The following is a 20,374-nucleotide window of genomic DNA, read 5'->3' on the forward strand; positions in this document are numbered from 1 at the left end:
CATAAAGTATAAATCTGAATCTTTTCCAGTGCCTTGAATACACTGACTTCTCCCCTGGTCGCTCAGCAATGATCCATTCTCAACCGCAGGAGTCCTCAGGTTGGTCCACATCTGCACCGAAGGTCATCTTTGTGCACAAAGAATTGAGTCAAATCCAGATGTTCTTATCACTTTCTCACTTTTTTGGGGACACTGAAATAGACTTGTAACCATCGTATTCATGGCAACACCAACAGGCTGTAAAAGAAAAAAAAAGAAGGAACCAAAAGAAGTTCTCGGTCTTGTTTTCACAGAAAGGATCCATCATTTTTTTTATTTGTGCTGTTCAGCCCTCGAATTTCTCCATCTCTGTAATTTGTAGTGTCTTAATAAAATCCCGGTTCTTTCAGAAGTGTCTTTAATTTTATATGGTTTATTTGAGCAGCAGTTTTTTTTTGCTTCTTCTCAGGTGGTGTGTTCATGATAAGCCCCTGAAAGAGTTTGCATTTGGAAAGTATTGTAGCATTTTTGAGCAAATAATTTTCCCGTCATGCACTTCTTTCACATAATACCCAATAATTTTCTCATTCCATTCCCATGTGTATATGTGCATTTTTTCAAGGCCTGAAGATTTGACTAGGTTTCCAAAACCAGCAGGATCAACATATGTTGGCCAGATCAGAAATCATGGGAACATTTCTCAAGAATTTTCTTTGCGAAATAGTAGGAAACATTAGTGGAGATAATCGATGCCAGCACCAGCGGACAGATGATGCGAGGCAAAAAAGTGGGGCGTCATCTCTTTATTTCCACACTAGAAAGGTGAGAGCAGTCGTGTGTGTGTGTGTGTGTGTGTGTGTGTATGTATGTGTGAGTGTGCAGCACCATGAACAGCCAATGGAATAGACAGGAAGCGGGTTTTCCTGCAAAGGCCAGGATCACAAAATCAACAAAACATATACAAACATTACAAAACACAGTGGTTAAGGACTGGTTTTTTTTTTTTTGTTTTAGAAAAAATCCACTCATTCAATTCCACACGTCACTAAGACAAGATCTGCCATTGTTTTATGAAACCAAACAAATTTTTACAAAAAAAACAAACAAAAAAAACAGCATGAGACGAAGAGGACAGTTTGATACTCGGTGTCCTAGTGGTGCAAAAACAGGATTAATCAGTGAAAACATTAAATAATCAAGTAGAAACATCTCATCTCCATCTTTTATCCTCTTGACGTTTGGCTCATTAAAGAATCCCCTTTACATCATCAAAATGCGGTGGGTTTGGTATAAACCCGTCCACAGGGGCGCTAATTCTATGAAAACTCAGGACAGCGTCAAGTAACCAGTGAAATGCAAACACCGGAGAAATGAGTTTTGGGATTGAAATGTTGGTAAAATCCGAGAAACTGAACGATGCAGATTTCCGACAAGGCTGCAGGGGGGTGAGGGCAAAGTTTTCCTATTAACAAGTGGCTTTTTTTATTTTTATAACAGACACAATGAAAAGGCCATCTTTGCTGACAGACTTCTAGAGTAAAACTCAATGAGGCCTTTTGCCATGAAATAAGATTTCCGGCTCAGGGAAAATCACGTGACTGGTAGTCTGATCGCGCAGCAGAGAGATAAAGATCTGTTTGGGGAGAAAAACAATCCAGCTTCAGTTTTTTAACTCCCACTGGGGTGCTGACGAAGTTGAAGCAGTCAAGTGACCAAACTACTGATGAATCATAAAACTGTCATTACGATGAAAATGAAATGATGGGTAATAAATTGAAAAAATAAAAAAACAATGTTTTACAATTGTGGTCAACTTCCATCCTCCTCGAACAGCCGGGAAATCTTACTTTCCTACAGATTAGTATTTGTGACTTCATGAATGAATACATTTACAATACTGTCTCAACTCCAAAGTAAATGGAAAGGAAATATCTGTCTGGGTGCAGTGCAGGGTTATGTGACCATCCTGATTAAAACACTGCTTTAGTAAAAGTGTCAGTCTCCTGTTTTCTTTTGAAATTAACAATAAAAATGTTCACATTTGTAAATATATAGGTTATGTGTAATTATGTTCGTCAAATTTTCTTATCTGGCAAACAACTTATGAAAATTCAGGAATTTTCAGGGTTTCTATGATTTGACCTTTGGTTTTCTAAACGAAAAAAAAAATTAAAAAAAAAAAAAAAAAGAGCTTTGTAGAAAATTTGTAAAAAAGGTATCGGGACTGAGAACCAGCTGTGACAGGTTGAAAATGGCCTTCACACTGATGACTGCAGAAACTGGAGAATATTAAAGTTTGGACTGAGGAACGTCCTGATACCACAGATGGACCTGATGCTGAGTGCCCCCCACCCCCCACCCCTTCCCGTTTTAGTTGTAGAAAGAATTCGAGAGGAATCTTCTGCCTGAAAGGGAGACTCTTTCCTCCTCCATGTTAGAAAACAGTAAACAACACGCGGTCAGAAAAAACAGTAAACGTTTCAGCTGCGGCTCTGGCGGACAGTTGAAGGGGGTCGAGTGTGCAGGCGCTGGTCGCAGTCAAGAGTCCAGGAGGCTTTCGGCACCGGGAGCCTTGTAGAGGTATTTCCAGATGGCGTAGTAATGCACGGCCGCGGCCAGCGCCACAAACACGTGCCAGATGGCGTGGGCGAAGGGGATGACGCCGTCGCTCTTGAAGAAGAAAACTCCGAGGCAGTAGATGAGTCCCCCGCAAGCCAGCTCGTGGAGCCCCTCCGTGTTGCTCTGAAATATAGAAAGGGGAAAATGAAGTCCTAGGGGTCGAGGTCACCAGACTCAAACCATGTACCATGGGTTAGAGAAAGGTCTTAGCAGATGCACACCAAATATTGTGATACAAAATAATAATTCAGGCAATTGACACTTTTAGGGATTTAAACCGTGAGAGGTTAAGACAGTGCTGCTCCGGCAGACGATGGCACCTCTGTTACCACACGCTTCTCCAGACAATTCTACAAATATCAACTGCTTCACTGGTCTGCACCACCAGAGGTCAGCACAAACCACCACACTCAAAGCCTGTTGACTCAGCAGCGCCACAGAGAACTTTCTTTATCTTTAAAGCGTCACTGTTATTAAGACTCAAACAGAGGATTCATTCTGAACAGGTGAGATTACAGTGCATGGCACCTTTGCAAACTTTTAAAGGAAGATGTTATGTTATTCGTCTGGACTGCATCATTTAATAACAATAATGATGAAGACTAGAAGACAATAACAGGTTACCATTGAGGTCACGACTGATGCAGGGAAAAAGCCCATGGTCAAGTAGAAGGCCAGCTCAACAAGTTTATACCTGCAAAAAAAAGTTTTACTGTTTATTTCAAGAAGCCGCTGCCATTTAATTGTATGTTTTACATTGAAAAAGAGGACCTTAAAGCAGGACAAAAAAATAAAATAGTTGAATTTAAAGATAATTTATGGGAACTGTATCTTAGGGTGTTTCTTCTCCAAAGAACTCAGAATTGGATTTTGGCCTGAGGGGAACATTTCTGAAATTGAATAAAAATGACCTCTTCTTTGTATTGCCCTTTTATTTTGTTATTCAAGCTATTTCACTTGGATACAGCAGGACTTTCAAAATGTGATTTTAAAGGCAGACAACACCTGAAACATGCAGGGATTAATCTAATTATCGTCAATTACCTCCGAAGTTACGTGTGTGTCACTTGTATACTTGACAATATTGGAAATAGTGGGGGTCTTAAGACCTGGTGCACCTACTGTATGTGTGGAGAGCCAACTTCCTGTCAGTGCACCAAGAAACATATAACTCATTTAAACATCAGTAAAATCTGGTCAAAATAAGGATTCGATGGTTAGCGAAACAAGGTAAAACCTTCAACCAGCTTGATACTGCTCGGTATTAAAAGTTAAGGCTAAACTAATACGTTGACACTGATGACTGAGACGACTGCAGTTTTTTTTCCCCCGTCTGTCTTTGACATAGGAGGAAGATCTCCACTTACTTTTCATGATAGTTGAAGACATAAATGGTTCCAGCAGCAGCCATCAACCACACAAACCAGCGCATGTTTGCTGCCAGAGGGCCCAGTTCACGTAGGTTCAACCTAGAAGGGGACGAGACCCGTATCAGCAGTGTTTCAGAAACAGAAAAATTATTTGGCCCTGAGGGGGTAATTGGGGGGGGCACATGGGGTAGCAGCATCAAAATTGTGAACACCAAGAGTAAAATTCAAAAAGAGAGGAGAAAAGAATAATCTATACAGTGGACCCGAGCTACTAAGCGGTTCAGCTTTCATGCCTTTGCTACAGCGAATTTTTTTTGTAATTCAGTTCTTTGTGATATATTGTTCTTTAGCAGTTTTTTGCGGTATTTAAAAACATTTTTCAGGATGAAATAGCCATATTCCAAGTAGAAAATATGGTCAAATTAAACCAAAATTCTTTTTATAAAATAAATAAGAGATCTCTTGTGCTGGCACGCATTCTTGGAGAAGATGGCTTTTCCGACATGACTCCTGAAAACGTTAACGGCTTAATAGACTGCCATTTGGATCAACTGACAGACAAGGACCACACTGAGATGATGAAGTCTGGCAGCGAGGAGAAGAAGTGACAAGAAGAGGAAGAAATCGAAGAGACCGGTCTAACGCTCAAACAACTTGCAGCTATGACAAACGCCGCAAAAACCCAGCAAAATATGTCGGACGATTGGGACGACGATATAGTTCGGTCGGTCCATTTTTGTAACTTGATCAACAGGTCCATGGCAGTTTATCAAACATTTTCAAATTAAAAAAAAAAAAGCAAAGGCAGCAACTGCCTATAACGATGTTTCTGAAGAAAAAAATGCCAGCAAAGCGCCTGCGCCTTCAGTACAAGGGGGGGGGGGGTTACAGGGTTGCTGGGAACTGAGGAGTTGGACAGCTCTGGGGACGAAGGCTACCTTACGCCTCAGGTTTTGCGTTTCTCTTGCGAACTCAGGCGATGCGTTCCATACTCACCAGGGGGTATAGGAGGCAGCAATGAAGAAGTAGATGACCACTCTGTCACACATGTGGAAACAGTGTTCCACTGATCTGAAACAGAACCAGCTGATTATCAGATGACTCAACCTTATGTGCAGAAAAAAAAATCTTTGGGGGGGGGAGTTTTTCCCATGGTGATAGAGGAAACCTCCATCAGCACAGGAGTCAATCCCCTATAATCTATCACTTCCAGATACTTTATCAGTTTCATTTTTATTTGTATACAGCAATGTTTCTGGTGAAGGACGTGTCGTGGCTCTATACCGTTAATCGGTGAATTATGAATTAATTGCTGCATTTCAAGTCCTTCCAAACAAAGCGTCTGTCTCTGTGCAGAGGGGCTTACACGCAGTGCTCTCATATTTTTAACTACTCCTTTATAAAGCACATAAACTTGGCTGTTCTTCCATTGTCATTGTGTGTGAAACCCAAAGGTCAATATAGCTGCTTAAATATCTTATAGGATGAAGGACTGACTCTTCAATGCACCGTGCCATAATAGGGACTTAGGAGGCAGCTACAGGTGCAATCAAAAGGGGGCGGATTTTTTTTTCCCAACAGAACATTACTGTAGTGACATTAGCTTTACAACTATATAGAATACAGAATAGTTCATTAATTATTAATTAAGTATTAAATACTTTTCTTTCAATTGTCATTTTTTTAATTATTAATTAAGTATTAAATACTTTTCTTTCAATTGTCATTTTTTTCATAACAAGAACCCATAATCATACAAGCTGGAAAACCAATGTAACTACTTCCAGCCAAAGACTGGTTAATTTCAAACACAAACCGTTAGTTACAGAGATGTATATGTAGCCAGAAAATCACACAGACGATCAAAGAACAGGACAAAGATATTGTCAGAATGAAAACAGACAATCGCTGAAACACCAGGGAATTAAAATGACAGATTTTCTGCTCTCTCACTTAACAATGGAAGGAGAGCTGACCACATCTCATGTTAATAAATACAATCACAAAATGGTTTTATCAGGACCCCACTAAACCCATCAATTTTTCTGGGAATGTTTTGGTCCGGGTACCTCATGTGGCTCTTCTTCCAGGTGATGATGTGGAAAACGGTGGAGACCAGGAAGAGGGCGCACAGGCCCAGGCCATACACCCAGGCTGTAATCCTCTCCCAGCGGGTGTCTGAGAGACGGTGGAGCAACGCCATGCCCACGAAGGCTGGCGCAATGAGGAACTGTTCAAACCACAATGACACATCAGCTTAATAGGACATTCCTTAATTTGACCAATAATGACAGGGCAGGTATTGATTCTTCATTGTCTACAAATATTATCAGTTATGCCCTTGAAATATTAAAGTACTTGAGGCTCTTTGTTTCTTCAACATTTAGCAACATTCACGATCTTATTGTGGAAATGACAAAAAGAAAAATGCCTTTGCTACAAAACAAGGATATTGTGAAATAAAAAATGATCAAGAGATGTTCCAAGTTACATGGAATTTCATTTTCCAGAAGGACAGAAAATCAATTTGACCCCTGGAGAGTTATCTTTCAAAAAGGTGCAGCGTATTGTGTTCATGTAAAATCAAATGTGCAGATTAATTTGTATGGGACTGACAGTTTTCTGATCCTAAGTGTGATTACTCACTGCATGAGTGTAGCAGTTAGCAGCATGCTCATAGCAGGTAGGCTGGTAGCGACAGTTCGAGGAGGCCCTTCTGTTCATAAACCTGAAACATAAAAGAAAAGATTAATTACAATGAAAGTCTTGATACATCAACTTAAGGTGTAACTCAATAACCATTTTTTTGAAGGGCTCAGCTAAAATTTTTACATACATTGTACCAAGAAAGATATTGGTCTAAGCAGTCATTTCTTTAAAAAACATTTCAGAGAAGGTTTGGGAATGGAATAATATATAAAAACATATCTGAGAAACACGTCAGCACCGGGAGACCATTTACAACTTTGAATAAATATCAATCAATCAATTTCAAAATATTGATATTTATAAACGCAGTCAAACACCTACTGCATTTCAGAGTGGGTAACTATTGAATTCAATTATTAATAGTTCTATTGGAAAAATACCCCTTTAACGTCAAGTTAAAAAAAAAAAAAAAAAAAAAAAAAAAAAAAACACACAACATGGCCACATTGTTTATTTGACAATAACTCATAAACATTGCAGCCTTGGAGTCCCACATAAATTGTAACATGCCAGACCTTCTTAACATTTTTTTATATTAAGGAACAGCATGATTTTTTTGATGAATACATTTACATGTCAGCTGAAAGAAATATCTCTGAAAAAAAGATCAATAACTATAGCTTGACCAACATATTGATCCGGCTACAATTAGTAGATATTATTTTATCATTCTTAAGCTTCTGAAAAGACAACCACCAAAGACATCATTAAGGCGTTTACCCATTGAATCAAATAAATGTTGTTCAACAGAGTAATCCTTACTTTTTCAACCTGCTATTTTAACGTCCACTTTTTATAAAACCATGGACAAAAATCAGCGCCACATCCCTCATCCTGGAATTATTTTAAAATCTTGAGCAACCAAACACACTTTGGGGATCCACCCACCTCTGGAAGCTGTTAACTCTCTTCATTTCAGTCCCTGATTCATCGACAGAAACAAAAGAAATCTCCAGGACACCGATGAGAGAGACGGCTACAAAACCTCTGCTAAAAAACTTGAGGAAAAACCCGTAAAGTGCTCGAACAGCCAAAAGCCAACGGAGGGCCTAGCATTAGCTAACCGGCTAACGTTATCCGCTACCAATTAGCTAACTTTCTCCGCGGCTAAACGGACCTATACTCCCGCTACAAAGGCACCGTTTTAGTCTTTTTCTTGATAGCATTCTGTTTCTCACACCCTTGTATCCGAGCTACAAATACCCCTCTACACAAGCAGGCATCCGGCAGAAGCGGGAGAAAACCTTAGCGAGAGCAAGCGGGCAGGCGGTAGATCCGCCGGTGGGAGCCAGCCGGCTCTCCGTTGAGCTTAGCATTGATATGATAACAACTTCGGCGACGCTCGTACCTCGCAGAATAAACGGTGGTGAGATATCGAGTGACAGCGGTATCAACCAATCAGAGTGACACTTTTTGACTTTTCGACCAATCATGTTTCAAGGAGGTGTTCCCCAGCGGGAGCGTAGCAATCAACAATTAAAAGTTGGATTGAAATTTTAAGTCAAGTTTCGACACCGAATAAGTTTATTTGAAAAATACGTTTATAATGTTTTCTATTGCAATTTGAGTCAAATTGTAATGCCCCGATGAGTTCACATCAGAGGTTGCATGGTCGGATTGATCAGTATTTGGGTATTGATCATAATATACTGCTCAAAAAAATAGAGGGAACACTTGAACAACACAATGTAACTCCAAGTCAATCACACTTCTGTGAAATCATAGTGTCCACTCAGGAAGCAACACAGATTCATTTTGACTTGTTTTAAGGACATTACATCAAAGTTGGATCAGCCTGGAGTTTGTTTTTACACTTTAATTTTGAGTGTGATTCGTAATCAGACCTCCATGGGTTGATACAATTGATTTCCATTGATCATTTTTGTGTGATTTTGTTGTCAGCTCATTCAACTGTGTAAAGAGCAAAGTATTTCATAAGAATATTTCATTCATTTAGATCTAGGATGTGTTTTTTAAGTGTTCCCTTTATTTTTTTTGAGCAGTGTACATGTTATCAGTTAAACACATTCATAATTCAGACATTGCTTGAGCTTTATGAAGGAGCAACAACAAAAAAATAATAATACACTGGAAATTTACTATCAAAACTGGAGATATCACTTATATGAGCGTTTTTGACTTTTTTGCTGTACATGCAGGAATCCCAGTTAACTAACACAATCATACGCGACAGATCTGACAAACAAAGCGAAATGCCTTATGATAACCACCCCAGGGGCGCCAGATCAAACTCTCCGGCATAAAGGTCAAAGATCAGGAGCAGAAGCAATTGCATCTGTGTTTTTGCTGGGATGGACGTATAAATCCTAACGATATACAGAAATCGATGCTTCTTGAAATACCGCCATAGCACAGTGCTCATACAATCATTCATTCACTCACTCATTCATTATCTATTACGCTTATTTTGCTTTCAGGGTAACTTATTGCATGCGGTTTGGACTGTGGGAGGACACCAGAGGACCTAGAGGAAACCCACGCAGACACAGTGAGGACATGCAAACTCCACACAGAGGTCCTTCTGAGAGTTTTAAGCTTTAAACTTGTCTGTGACTTCCGGCCCTGGGCTGAATTTAGATGGTCTCTTGCATCACGTGCTTATCGCTGTCTATCAGATGCCAGATCCACAGGCTCATTGCGCAGCTTCAAGCCTCAATCCTCACTTAGCAGCAGTGCAAGCAGCAGAGAGAGGTTGCTGCAACAAAGTTATGATAAGTGAGTGCAGAGAACCTGTCATCCACAAGAAGGGACGGAGGCGTTTCTTTACGGCCTGGAATAATACTTTACTTCCTCCAGACTGGCAACGTACCAACCTGCAGCTCTCGGGTCACATTAGAGGTGTTAGCGAAGCAGCAAGGGGGACAGACTGACACCAGTTACATGGAGGCACATATGGCTGCTGACACCCTCTGGTGTCTGCGCTGATGTCCTTTTTAAAAACCTCAGCAGGAACGATAAGCTATTTCTTTCTGTACAAATGCCGGCTGCCAATTTCAAGGATATTTACATTTCTTTCAAGTATGTCTTAAGTATATATATCTTACATTTTAAACCTTTTCATCCAAAAGAAAATTCTATTTGTTTGTCGAGAGGGGCTTTGAAAAGCGCTTGACAAAGGATAGTTGTCATATATTTTAATTACTGTCAAATAGTTTGACAAAGATTGTTTTCCATTCAAATATACTGTAGATTTTCTGAATTTTGAAACTGTTCTATTTGGTTTCATGACAAAGATGCAAAAAGAATCCGCTTGAAAGAGTTGACTTTTGAAATGACAATTGACAAGGATTGTTTACAATCACAATTGCATTGTAATATTGCATTTACAAATCAGTAAAAAGTAACTTTAAATGTTCTAGCTTATTAACCAAACTTCATGAATCACAAATCATGTCTGACAACAAAAATGATCATCATTTTTGTTACCGAATACAATTAATGACTATTTTTCATTAATAATAATGATTATTATACTACCAATAATAATAATTGTTATTACTCAGACATTTTTAAAGATAGATTCTGTAATTATCTGGACTGTTTGTTGAATAGATAAAGTTCTGCACAATCGGAAGATCATGACCGACCACCTGATCGGACGAGCTGCTGTTTGGATTGCAAATCTCCGAACATCAATCCGAAAAAGATCAGACCAGACATGCTGGAAATGAAACTGTCACCCTGTCAAGCACCTGCTACCTATAAATGCCACGCGTGCCCTCGCAGTCTTTTAGATTGGAAATAATGTCACTATAAAAACTAACTGAGATAAAGATAAGCTGAGCAAACTTGCAAATATACAGTACACCGGGAGTTCCAGGCAAAGCAGATAGTGTGGAGGTGCCCTGAGAATAAAAGAGGCTTTATGCAGCAAACACACGTGATACGGGTTAAACAGCTTTATAATTGGTTTACTGTTTCATGCTAGAATGCAGCTCACCTGCAGCAGGAAGGTGAGGAAATCCATCTCTTATTTCACAATCAATGGCAAATAATAGACAGCAAGACCTAAAAAAAATACAGGTCAGCTGTGAAGAAAATAATTGCAATTTAACAAGAAGGGACATAAACAGAAATTTCATGAAAACTTGTTTAGTCCATCAGCAATCAAAAAACAAACAGAAATCTAAAAGTGTAAGAGAATAAACAATATTTCTGTGAGTCAGTTTCTCAGTCTAATGACAATGTTTACTACAATACGATGTGATACCCTTCTCATTATATATATATTTTTATTATTCTATTTTTTTAATGATAAAACCACAGGGGGTTTCAGATTACAAGGTTTATTCTTCTCATGCCCTGCAGAGAATTCACTTGAAGCGGAACCTGAGAGAGAAGTTGTCCAGGGCAGTGTTTGTTTATGGATTTTACTTATATGTGACAAGGTATGTTTTTGCACGTAAGATTTTCAGACCAGGGTCATTTGAGACGCATATGGTCCATCGATACCCATTTAACTGAATGCCCTGGATGAGGGTTGAATACAGATGGGAGAGGTCGCTGGAATAAAGTATTCACTGATGTGTTTGAGATGCTTTATCAACCAACCAGTCAGAGTTCAGTTGTCTTTCCAACCATCTACTTGTGCTTTTCCACATCCTAAAAATATTAATGAGGTTTAACACCGAAATTCTGTCTTGACATTTTCTCTGTCATGTAATGTTTATATGTTTGATCTGTAATGACAAATCATTTTCAGATGCAGCAGGATTTATCTGAAGAACACCCAGAGCTACAGTGTTGTATGCCCACCTTAGTAGTTGTACCTTATCCCCTTAACCTCTCATCAAAAATAAACAGAAACCGTATGCCCAATGGAAAGATAAAGAAAATTAGACTAAAATGGAGTGTCTGAAAATGACTGAAACTATGGAGGAAAAACTCATGAACCGATTTGTACTGATGACTGAATCTGAAGAGGCTAAGAACCTGAATGTCCCAGCAGGATGCAAACACCTCATCTTTTTCCTACCACCTGAACACAAGTCTAAACTCTATGTATTCAGGCCAGCAGTGTTTTGCTGCTCTTGATAACTAATCTGTGAGTTAAATGGCTGAGCCTGGCGTGCACCGGAGTGGGTGGGGAGGATTACGTAGAGCATCAAGGGTTGATCACCTACATCTATGCCTCTGAGCTATAGTCAGACCGGAATAGTATGAGGCTGATTTCTCCAAGATATTGTGGGAAAAAATAACTAAATTGTTTCAGTTTATTCTAACTACTACATATGTATGTGTTTATATTCATGTAAATGTGTGTTAGTACATACACAGATATATATATATATATATGTATATGTGTGTGTGAATGCATATATGTATATGTGTGTATATATATATAAATATATATACACTGCTCAAAAAAATAAAAAGGAACACTTAAAAAAACACATCCTAGATCTAAATGAATGAAATATTCTTATGAAATACTTTGCTCTTTACACAGTTGAATGTGCTGACAACAAAATCACACAAAAATGATCAATGGAAATCAAATGTATTAACCCATGGAGGTCTGGATTAGGTATCACACTCAAAATTAAAGTGTAAAAACACACTCCAGGCTGATCCAACTTTGATGTAATGTCCTTAAAACAAGTCAAAATGAATCTGTGTTGCTTCCTGAGTGGACACAATCACAGAAGTGTGATTGACTTGGAGTTACATTGTGTTGTTCAAGTGGTCCCTTTATTTTTTGGGCAGTATATGTGTGTGTGTATGTGTGTGTGTGTGTGTGTGTGTGTGTGTGTGTGTGTGTGTGTGTATACACTATATGGCCCAAAGTATTCGCTCAACCATTCAAATAATCAGGTGCTCCAATCACTTCCCTGGCTATAGGTGTATAAAATGAGGCACCTAGGCATGCAGACTGTTTTTACAAACATTTGTGAAAGAATGGGTTGCTCTCAGGAGCTCAGTGAATTCCAGCGTGGAGCTGTGATAGGATGCCATCTGTGCAACAAATCCAGTCGTGAAATGTCTTCACTCCTAAATATTCCACAGTCAACCGTCAGGTGTATTATGACAACATGGACGTATTTGGGAACCACAGCAATTGAGCCATGAAATGGTAGGCCAAGTAAACTGACAGAGTGGGGTCAACGGATGCTAAGGCGTATAGAGGTCGCCAACTTTCTCCAGAGTCAATTGTTACAGACCTCCAAACTTCATGTGGCCTTCAGATTAGCTCAAGAACAAGCCTCGTAAAATGGTTTTCCATGACCGAGCAGCTGCATCCAAGCCACACATCATCAAGTGCAATGCGAAGCGTCGTATGCAGTGGTAAAGCACGCCACCACAGGACTCTAGAGCAATGGAGATGCTTTTTCTGGAGTGATGAATCGCGCTTCCATCTTGCAATCTGATGGACGAGCCTGGGTTTGGCGGTTGCCAGGAGAACCCTACTTGTCTGACTGCACTGTGCCAAGTGTGAGGTTTAGTGGAGGGGGGATTATGGTGTGGGGTTGTTTTTCCGGAGTCCCTTTCACTGCCCCCTTAGTTCCAGTGAAAAGAACTCTGAAAGCTTCAGTATATCCAGACATTTTGGACAATTCCATGCTCCCAACTTTGTGGGAACAATTTGGGGCCGGCCCCTTCCTTTTCCAATATGACTGTGCACCAGTGCACAAAGCAAGGTCCATAAAGGCATGGATGACAGAGTCTGGTGTGGATGAACTTAACTGGCCTGACCTTTGGGATGAATCAGAGCGGAGATTCAGAGCCAGGCCTTCTCATCCAACATCAGCGTGTGAACTCACAAATGCACCCTCTGGAAGAGTGGTCAGAAATTCTCATAAACACACTCCTGAACCTTGTGGACAACCTTCCCAGAAGAGATGAAGCTGTTTAAGCTGCAAAGGTTGGACCGATGGCATATTGAACCCTATGGATTAGCAATGGGATTTCACTTGAGTTCATATGCAAGTCAAGGCAGGTGATCAAATACTTTTGGACAAATAGTGTATTTAACTAAACATATAGATACAACAAACAAGGTGTATGTATATTTTCCCATCCATTGTCTGACGCTTATCCTGCACTCAGGGTCACTGGAGCCTGTCCCAACTTTCATGGGGCGAGAAGTGGGGTACACCCTGGACTGGTGTCAGTCAATCACAGGGCCACATTTAAAAACAAACAACCATTCACTTACTCACTTGGGCCAATTTTCCCAATTTTTTTCCAATTTCCACCCCGTATATTCCCCGTATATTTTGTCATATTTATAACTTTCTTCAATAACTTGCTTTTAAAACAAATTGTCTGCAATCAAATAATTCATCTATTCAATAACAACGATATTACAGGCATTATATTATTAATCTGGATGTCAGTGTTACCAAGGCTTTGTGTTGTTACCGAGGTTTTTATCACTTGTACGATGTCCAGCCCCGAGGATGAATTAAAAATTTTCATACAAATTTAATTTGAATGTGTTTAATGGAAGATGTATATCAAAGAGTACACCTTTCCATCATAACTCTCACTTGCTATTATGCATTCATTTTATCATTTTACATTATGTCTCTGCTATGTTTATGTTTCTTATGTATCTATTTATTGTGATGCATGTTGCAATAAACACCTTGAATCCTTGAGTATTTACAGCTGCGTTCTGTCTGTCTAAAGATAAAATTAGGGGAGAAAAGCTGCTACAAACGTGAGAGAGAAATTTCTTCCAGAGGTGTTGAGCACCTTCTGCCAACTTCTCAGGCTTTACAGAGAAAACTGTTGTTAGATTTCATGCATGTTGTCCCTTTTTACTGCACATTTCCTAGAAGGAGTAGGATTAGCCAGGACACCCTGCAGGTTTCTCTCAGAGCTCAGTGATCTATTTCTGTGTTGGCACCTCAGACTGCAAACTGTAATTACAGTCTATTGAAGAATCACTATAGAAGTCGGGGGAATAGACATGACATCCAACACAAAGTTTGGATTAGTGTTAGTTTCGGTCTCACTGGAGTGCCAAACACAACTTGTCTCCATCTTGTAAAATTCTCTGAGGTAGTTGTATGTCTTGCGAGGGCATTACCAGAGCCAAATGAGTGTCAATTGTTGACCCAGTGAGTTTCATTGAATCCCGACTGCTTGGTACAACATGTTTTAGGTTCTATTTCTGTTGCTGGTTTCTTGATTATTTATATATGTGGACATTTTAAAGTGTTTCAGCATCATCAATATTTCCAGTTCCAAAATAATTTCCATCACATTGATTAGATTTTATGACAATCATTGTCATCCTGCAAAACAGCAGTTTCAGTTATTTATGTGTCAATTTCTTTTGAGAAATATTTCATGTTAAAACATCCATGTGGATGGATATTCAGTGATTGTTTGAACATATTTGATTTATGTGCTATCTAGGTCATGGTTCTTGTACAGTCTCATCATAGCATCAGGGGTTAATTATGCTAGTCATAGCTAATCAAATCAATTGGAAACGGCCCTGATTAGTTTTATTGATTTGAGCTGGTTTGGTTAAAAAAAGTTAAGAACGTGGGTGTTGGCAACCCATTGAATATGAATCCCTGGCAGCAGCTAGGAATGCTAAGTGCCAAGAGCTAGGAGGTAGCATGCCTTTGTGATCTTGTCGATTGGATCGATGAATGTGTGGGCGCTCAAACAGGAGATTATTTCATTTTTTTGAGCTGCTTGAGAACACTTGAGAATTTTCCAGAGCTGAATGACAGATTGACGTCGTGATTTAGCCTTTACTGTGGACATACTGTCACACATGAATGAGCTGGACATAACGCAACAAGGGAAAAACCGGTTTGTGCATGAAATTCAAGCAAACGTCAGAGGCTTCGAAACCAAGCTGGTTTTAATTTCAAAGCAAATGTCAGACAATGTTCAGATAAATATCAGACAAGTCTGATATGTACTGTTAACAAATGCATTTTTTTTTTTATATGTAGGTTATCTTGTGCTAACCCGGGACGTCTGTCAAATTTTCAATGCGGCCCCTGAGCCAAAAAGTTTGGTTTGTTAGCTAATTTCTTAGCCCAAACACCAGCGTGTTTGGTGTAATTTCCTCTAGAAGAATAATGATTGGTAGTGTTTAACAAAAGTTTCTTTGCGGAAAATGTTATGCCAATATGCTGCCTATCCCATCATATGGCCATGAAACACAAAAGTTTTAGTTAGCAATACATTTTAAAGTTAGTGACTGAGCTAGCTTGCCTCCACTGTTGCCCATTAATAGCTTGCGTAGCTGCTATTTACTGTGTTTTTGAGTGGGTTCAACAACAATTCACCAGTCAGTGTTGAGTCACTGAATCAAATCTTTCTTTTTGTCCTGATTTTGTTGTTTCTTCTGTGTTCTACCTCCTGGGGCAGGACTGGAGCATCGCTCACCACTCTGCGGTTATTTCTGTCCTTTCTCCAGGTAATGTTTGTAAAGGCTTACAGTAACATATGAACGTTTTTACACAACTTAGTGACCTAATGACTTTTTTTAATGGCCCTGATTCTGATGGGCTTTGGGATTTCAGTCTATAAAGCAGTTCATAAAGAACCCTGGCATTGATTTGAGACCGTCTGTCCAGCAGGAGAATTCCTACAACTCAGTTTGCCTCACCCTCACCAGATTACAGCGTGATGGCGCACGCAAGATCATTTCAAAAGAATCACACATTATATATGCTGCTGAAGGGAGCATTAAAATACTGCTAAATATAGTCAGTTATTTAAATGAATATTCAACGCATGAGAAGAGAAATCCCAGGCAACTTTTGCTGCAGTTCTCAATCCTGTGAGTCCCGAGACTGCACGTCACACAAACCATTTACTTGATAAACAGGTCCGTCTGTCCATAAAACACATCTCTTACGTATGTGTTTATCTCCAACACTGTACGGGTCGATTGTAACGATACAAGCCCAGACTTTCCTTATTACCCCTGGGACAAGGCGTGCCCGATGAATTGCACATAAAGTGCCTTATCTGGGGGTTAGTGTTGCAAGTGAATTGGCAGAACAGCTAAAATCTTCCTTGTGTGGGGAAGATGAAAAAAAGAGAAATCAGGAATGGTCAGATGGCTTCCATCTATTTGTCTGTTTGCTTCCTCCATGACACATCCATGCATACCACTCTTGTCAGACTTAAGTAAGAGGTTGCATCGTCCAGACTTAACCAAATGTTGAAGTCTAATCCCTGAATGGTAGACAATTAAGAGCCTGGTTTTGAGAGAGTAGTTAGAGTAGAGATAATTGTTTTATCCATCGGTTTGAGCAGCAGAATAAAGTTCAACAGTGTAGAACTAACCCAGGCCAGACTTATCAAAAACAGTTTGACCAAGGTCAGCTGGACTTTGTGAAGAAGAGACTTCACACCTCATCCCAGAGGCTTTTCAGTTCTTGGGATTTCAGATATAGATCTTTCAGGTGTCTCGCTTTTAACTTTTCTTGGAGCTAAAAGATTTGGAACACCATTCAGTGTTTTCTATCTTGGCAGTGTGACCCCTTACCTGAACCCTCAGCCCAACCTTGAAAGGTGCCTCTTGTGGGTTTGAGTATGAGAACTCTTTTGTCCATGTGATGGTTTGGATGGTTAGTTCCTGGAATTTTGAAAGAACTGAACAAGAACTTTGTGTACCGCAGATACCATAAGGCTGCGATCTAATCCACTGGAGCGAATGTCTGGTTCAAAGGTTGTCCTCTGAAGGGGATCATTTTTTCTTCCCGTTGCTTTTTACTGACTTATATTAATCTTATCACAGAGGGACTTACGACAGTGTCATATATCAGACTGAAGTCCCGCTCTGACAATTGGTGATGTCATATTAAGGCGGAGACAACTGTTACCTTACAGTCATCAGGTTGGAAAAAATGTGATGCAATCTAATTTGATCTATTTTAGCTGGTAGGGGCATTACAAAGCCTCAATGGTTACCGTTTCACTCCCTCTTTCAGCATTTATGAATGGTGTCAACAAAAAGATGGACGTAATGCTTAATGGCTTTGAGTGTGTCTGTTTGCTTAAGTATGTAAGATAACATTCACCTGACAGATTATAATTACAGGGAACACTGAACATGGTTTGGACAGTTTTGACTCAATAGGAAAGACTGCTGTGACCCAACATCACAATGACAAAGGCATTTGCGAACTTTGTAAAGGCTTGAATCACCTATGACTGCTCTAAAGAGAATTTAAGATAATACTTTGACTGTGACTCAATTGATCACCTCACCACATTGTCTGACAGACAAAGTATTTCCTGCTCAATATTGGACCATGTTTGGAACAACTTTGGTCTCAATTCATAATTTTGAGGACAGGTTGGAAACCTGGCCCGAAGATGAAAAATGCCAAAAGTGTCCCTTAATCCTAAAGCGCTCTTGTTGTCTGTCCGTCACAGCGGCACAGTGGAGATGCCCCCTTCACTGCCTGTGTCTTATCAATTGTGACATCTCCTTCCCTAAAGCAGACTGAAGGCTTTGGCTCGGGATCGCTGAGAGGGATTTCCTGTGTATGCACACAGCACTTAAAGACATCAACATATGTCGTTGTCGCTTACCGTCCAAATCGGTTTCGGTCAAATCCAAGCATTGTCTGAGTGATGAAATGTAAAAAGAAGCGTACAAAAAAAATAAGTAAATGTAAGAGTTTGTCTCGTCTGAAGCCGAGTCCCATTCAGACCATTGTGCTCTTCTTCTCCCTGAAGTCCGAGTGAGTCGGTTCGTGGTAGGTAGTGATCATGTTGGCGGTATCCCACCGTCCGACCGACGCCGGGGAGCTCTGCATCACCACCAGGCGGATGGGCGACTGAGTCGGCTGCGGGTCAGGTGCGTACTCCTTCGTGGGATCTTTGCCCCGGCAGTCGTACATGATACACGATATCAGGAAGACCAGGAGTAAGATAACGTAGCTGGCGATAAGGATGCAAAGATTCAGCGTAACTGGGTCGATCTCCTGGTAGTTTTCCAAAAAGCCCATGGCGCCTGCTTCATGCTGGGTGGCCCGGAGGCCTCTCTGAAAAAGAGCCTCGGAAGAAGGTGAGTTCAAGGGCCACGGGCAGACCCTATAGACGCAGAAACACAAAACAATATGGTGGCATCCGCTGATTCCTCAGTCCTTCCCCCTCCCTACCTCCATGGTCTCTGACTGCCTTCTGTCTCCCACCTCTCCCTTTCAGATGAGCACTGTGGATACATGGCTTTGGGGTAAAAATACTTTAATCCATGCCACTCCTCCGACCTTCTGCGATCGATGGCTCACTTTAATAACTTAAGCCCCAGTTGTAACTGTGACAGAATCTCTGTTATATCATCTGCTCGCACAGGCATTGCTTGGGATGATATTTGAGTATGTTTGTGTGTGTCTGTATATGTCTGTGTGTGCGTGTGTGTGTGTGTGTGTGTGTGTGTGTGAGTGTGCGTGTGTTTGTGTGTATGTGTGTTGTGCTCTTAATCTTGATTGTGAGTGGGGATTGACGGAGGAGACCATCTGGCTAAATACAAGCTAAAGAGCACAGCTAAAGACCGCTAAGAGCTAGCATGCTAGCAGAAGAAGGGCTGACGTCTTTTCCAAAAAGATCTGATAACATTTTTGGAACTTGTTACACCATCAGATTACATTTGCTTTTGACTTCCTGTTGTAATCCACTGAAGATTCAGAAGCTGGATCAGCACTGGGCAGCAATATAAACTGTGGAAATGCACGCTGTGAATGCAGATACATGTAGGAGGTTATGATTTTTTGGATGTACGTGAATTTAAACCAAAAATCAACATAAACTTTCTTGGGGGTGTCGAAAAAAAAACAGTTTCTAAACTCTCGTTTAAATATAGCACTGTAAATCTCTGTGTAGTCATGATTAAACTCAATACAAAAGTAGAGAATGTTTTATTTTTTGCTTTTTTCACTTTATGTTCAAGTCAAATAGGTAAATGAAAACGGTAATAGGAGAACATCAAATTAGCAAATACTTCTGTACTCAGTGCAACACTCACCGACTAGTTTTTACAAAATTTCTTTCAACAAAACTGAAGTAAAAAATGAATCTCATGAAAAAAAGAATAGTTGTCAGGGAGTTTTCACTTTAGTATTAAGTGATCGGTTTGAATTGACTGGACATTCTTTTAGTAAAACATTTTTTTAAAACGCCTTCAGGTTAATATACACTGCTTTGTGACAACATGTTTGGATGTTGTTGCATCTGATGGACAGCAGAGAGCAGCAAGAAGCAGTAGGGTTGAACCTGTCAGAGCTGGAAGCTGTTTTACTGCCGAAAACTGTCCCTTGAACCCTTTTACACTGACTGGGTGTAAAATTAAGTTACATTTCACATTCATTCACAAGTTTGTAATCACACTTTAAAAGTGTACATTCTAAACTGAAAATAATTAGAAAACACCAATTGCGAATTGACAAGGAAATTAATCCAATTCCGCAAGAAAATACTCCAAAAAATCATCAAGACAGAGCTTTGAAAGAAATGAAAGAAAGTGAAAGAAATTATAAACACAGATGATTTTCACTCCTCTCTGGTCTCTGCCAGTGCAAGGAGTCTAATTTCTTGTCAGAAAGTAAAAAGTTTGACAAGTTGTGCTTCTTAACTGAGTGGATCTTTGTCATAGCAATAATAATAATATCTAGTTTATCTGAAAAATAGGTAATATAGAATATAAACCCAAATACTGGTAAAGACACCACAGAGTGAAAAGAAAA

General features: G+C 39.9%; 1 protein-coding gene and 1 pseudogene across 5 annotated transcripts; both read right to left on the reverse strand.

The window, feature by feature from the left end:
* Positions 1 to 767: 767 nt before the first annotated feature.
* mmd (monocyte to macrophage differentiation-associated) lies at positions 768 to 18,354 on the reverse strand. 4 transcript variants are annotated; one of them, XM_086175526.1, is made up of 8 exons: positions 18,222 to 18,276; positions 10,639 to 10,706; positions 6,615 to 6,696; positions 6,038 to 6,198; positions 4,965 to 5,039; positions 3,966 to 4,067; positions 3,223 to 3,292; positions 768 to 2,721 (listed from the first exon to the last, which is right to left on the reverse strand). In XM_086175526.1, the coding sequence occupies exons 3-8, from the start codon at positions 6,690 to 6,692 to the stop codon at positions 2,518 to 2,520; spliced, it is 690 nt and encodes a 229-aa protein (XP_086031652.1). In that variant the 5' UTR covers positions 6,693 to 6,696; positions 10,639 to 10,706; positions 18,222 to 18,276; the 3' UTR covers positions 768 to 2,517. The 4 variants fall into 4 exon arrangements, with proteins under 4 accessions (XP_086031652.1, XP_086031650.1, XP_086031653.1 ...); XM_086175524.1 differs by lacking the exon at positions 10,639 to 10,706 and having other exon boundaries at positions 18,222 to 18,354; XM_086175527.1 differs by lacking the exons at positions 10,639 to 10,706; positions 18,222 to 18,276 and adding an exon at positions 7,922 to 8,004.
* Positions 10,641 to 18,821, reverse strand: LOC147217573 (small integral membrane protein 36 pseudogene; annotated as a pseudogene). The gene is made up of 2 exons (XR_015108919.1): positions 18,222 to 18,821; positions 10,641 to 10,706 (listed from the first exon to the last, which is right to left on the reverse strand). The product of XR_015108919.1 is annotated as a small integral membrane protein 36 pseudogene (transcript).
* Between the last annotated feature and the right edge of the window lie 1,553 nt (positions 18,822 to 20,374).

Source organism: Fistularia commersonii, chromosome 28, assembly GCF_037954325.1.
Source record: "Fistularia commersonii isolate RoL2024-O1a breed Wild chromosome 28, RoL_Fcom_v1.0, whole genome shotgun sequence".
In the NCBI taxonomy this organism is placed as follows: domain Eukaryota; kingdom Metazoa; phylum Chordata; class Actinopteri; order Syngnathiformes; family Fistulariidae; genus Fistularia; species Fistularia commersonii.

What these genes read in the sequence shown, in the direction of transcription:
- mmd (XM_086175524.1), bottom strand. Translation starts at nt 18,337, where the DNA reads ATGGGACTCGGCTTCAGACGAGACAAACTCTTACATTTACTTATTTTT. An exon ending in TGGAAGAAGAGCCACATGAG is followed by an intron (nt 5,040 to 6,037) that starts GTACCCGGACCA and finishes GTTCTGTTTCAG; the next exon opens with ATCAGTGGAACACTGTTTCC. An exon ending in GTCTTCAACTATCATGAAAA is followed by an intron (nt 3,293 to 3,965) that starts GTAAGTGGAGAT and finishes TTTTTTTTGCAG; the next exon opens with GTATAAACTTGTTGAGCTGG.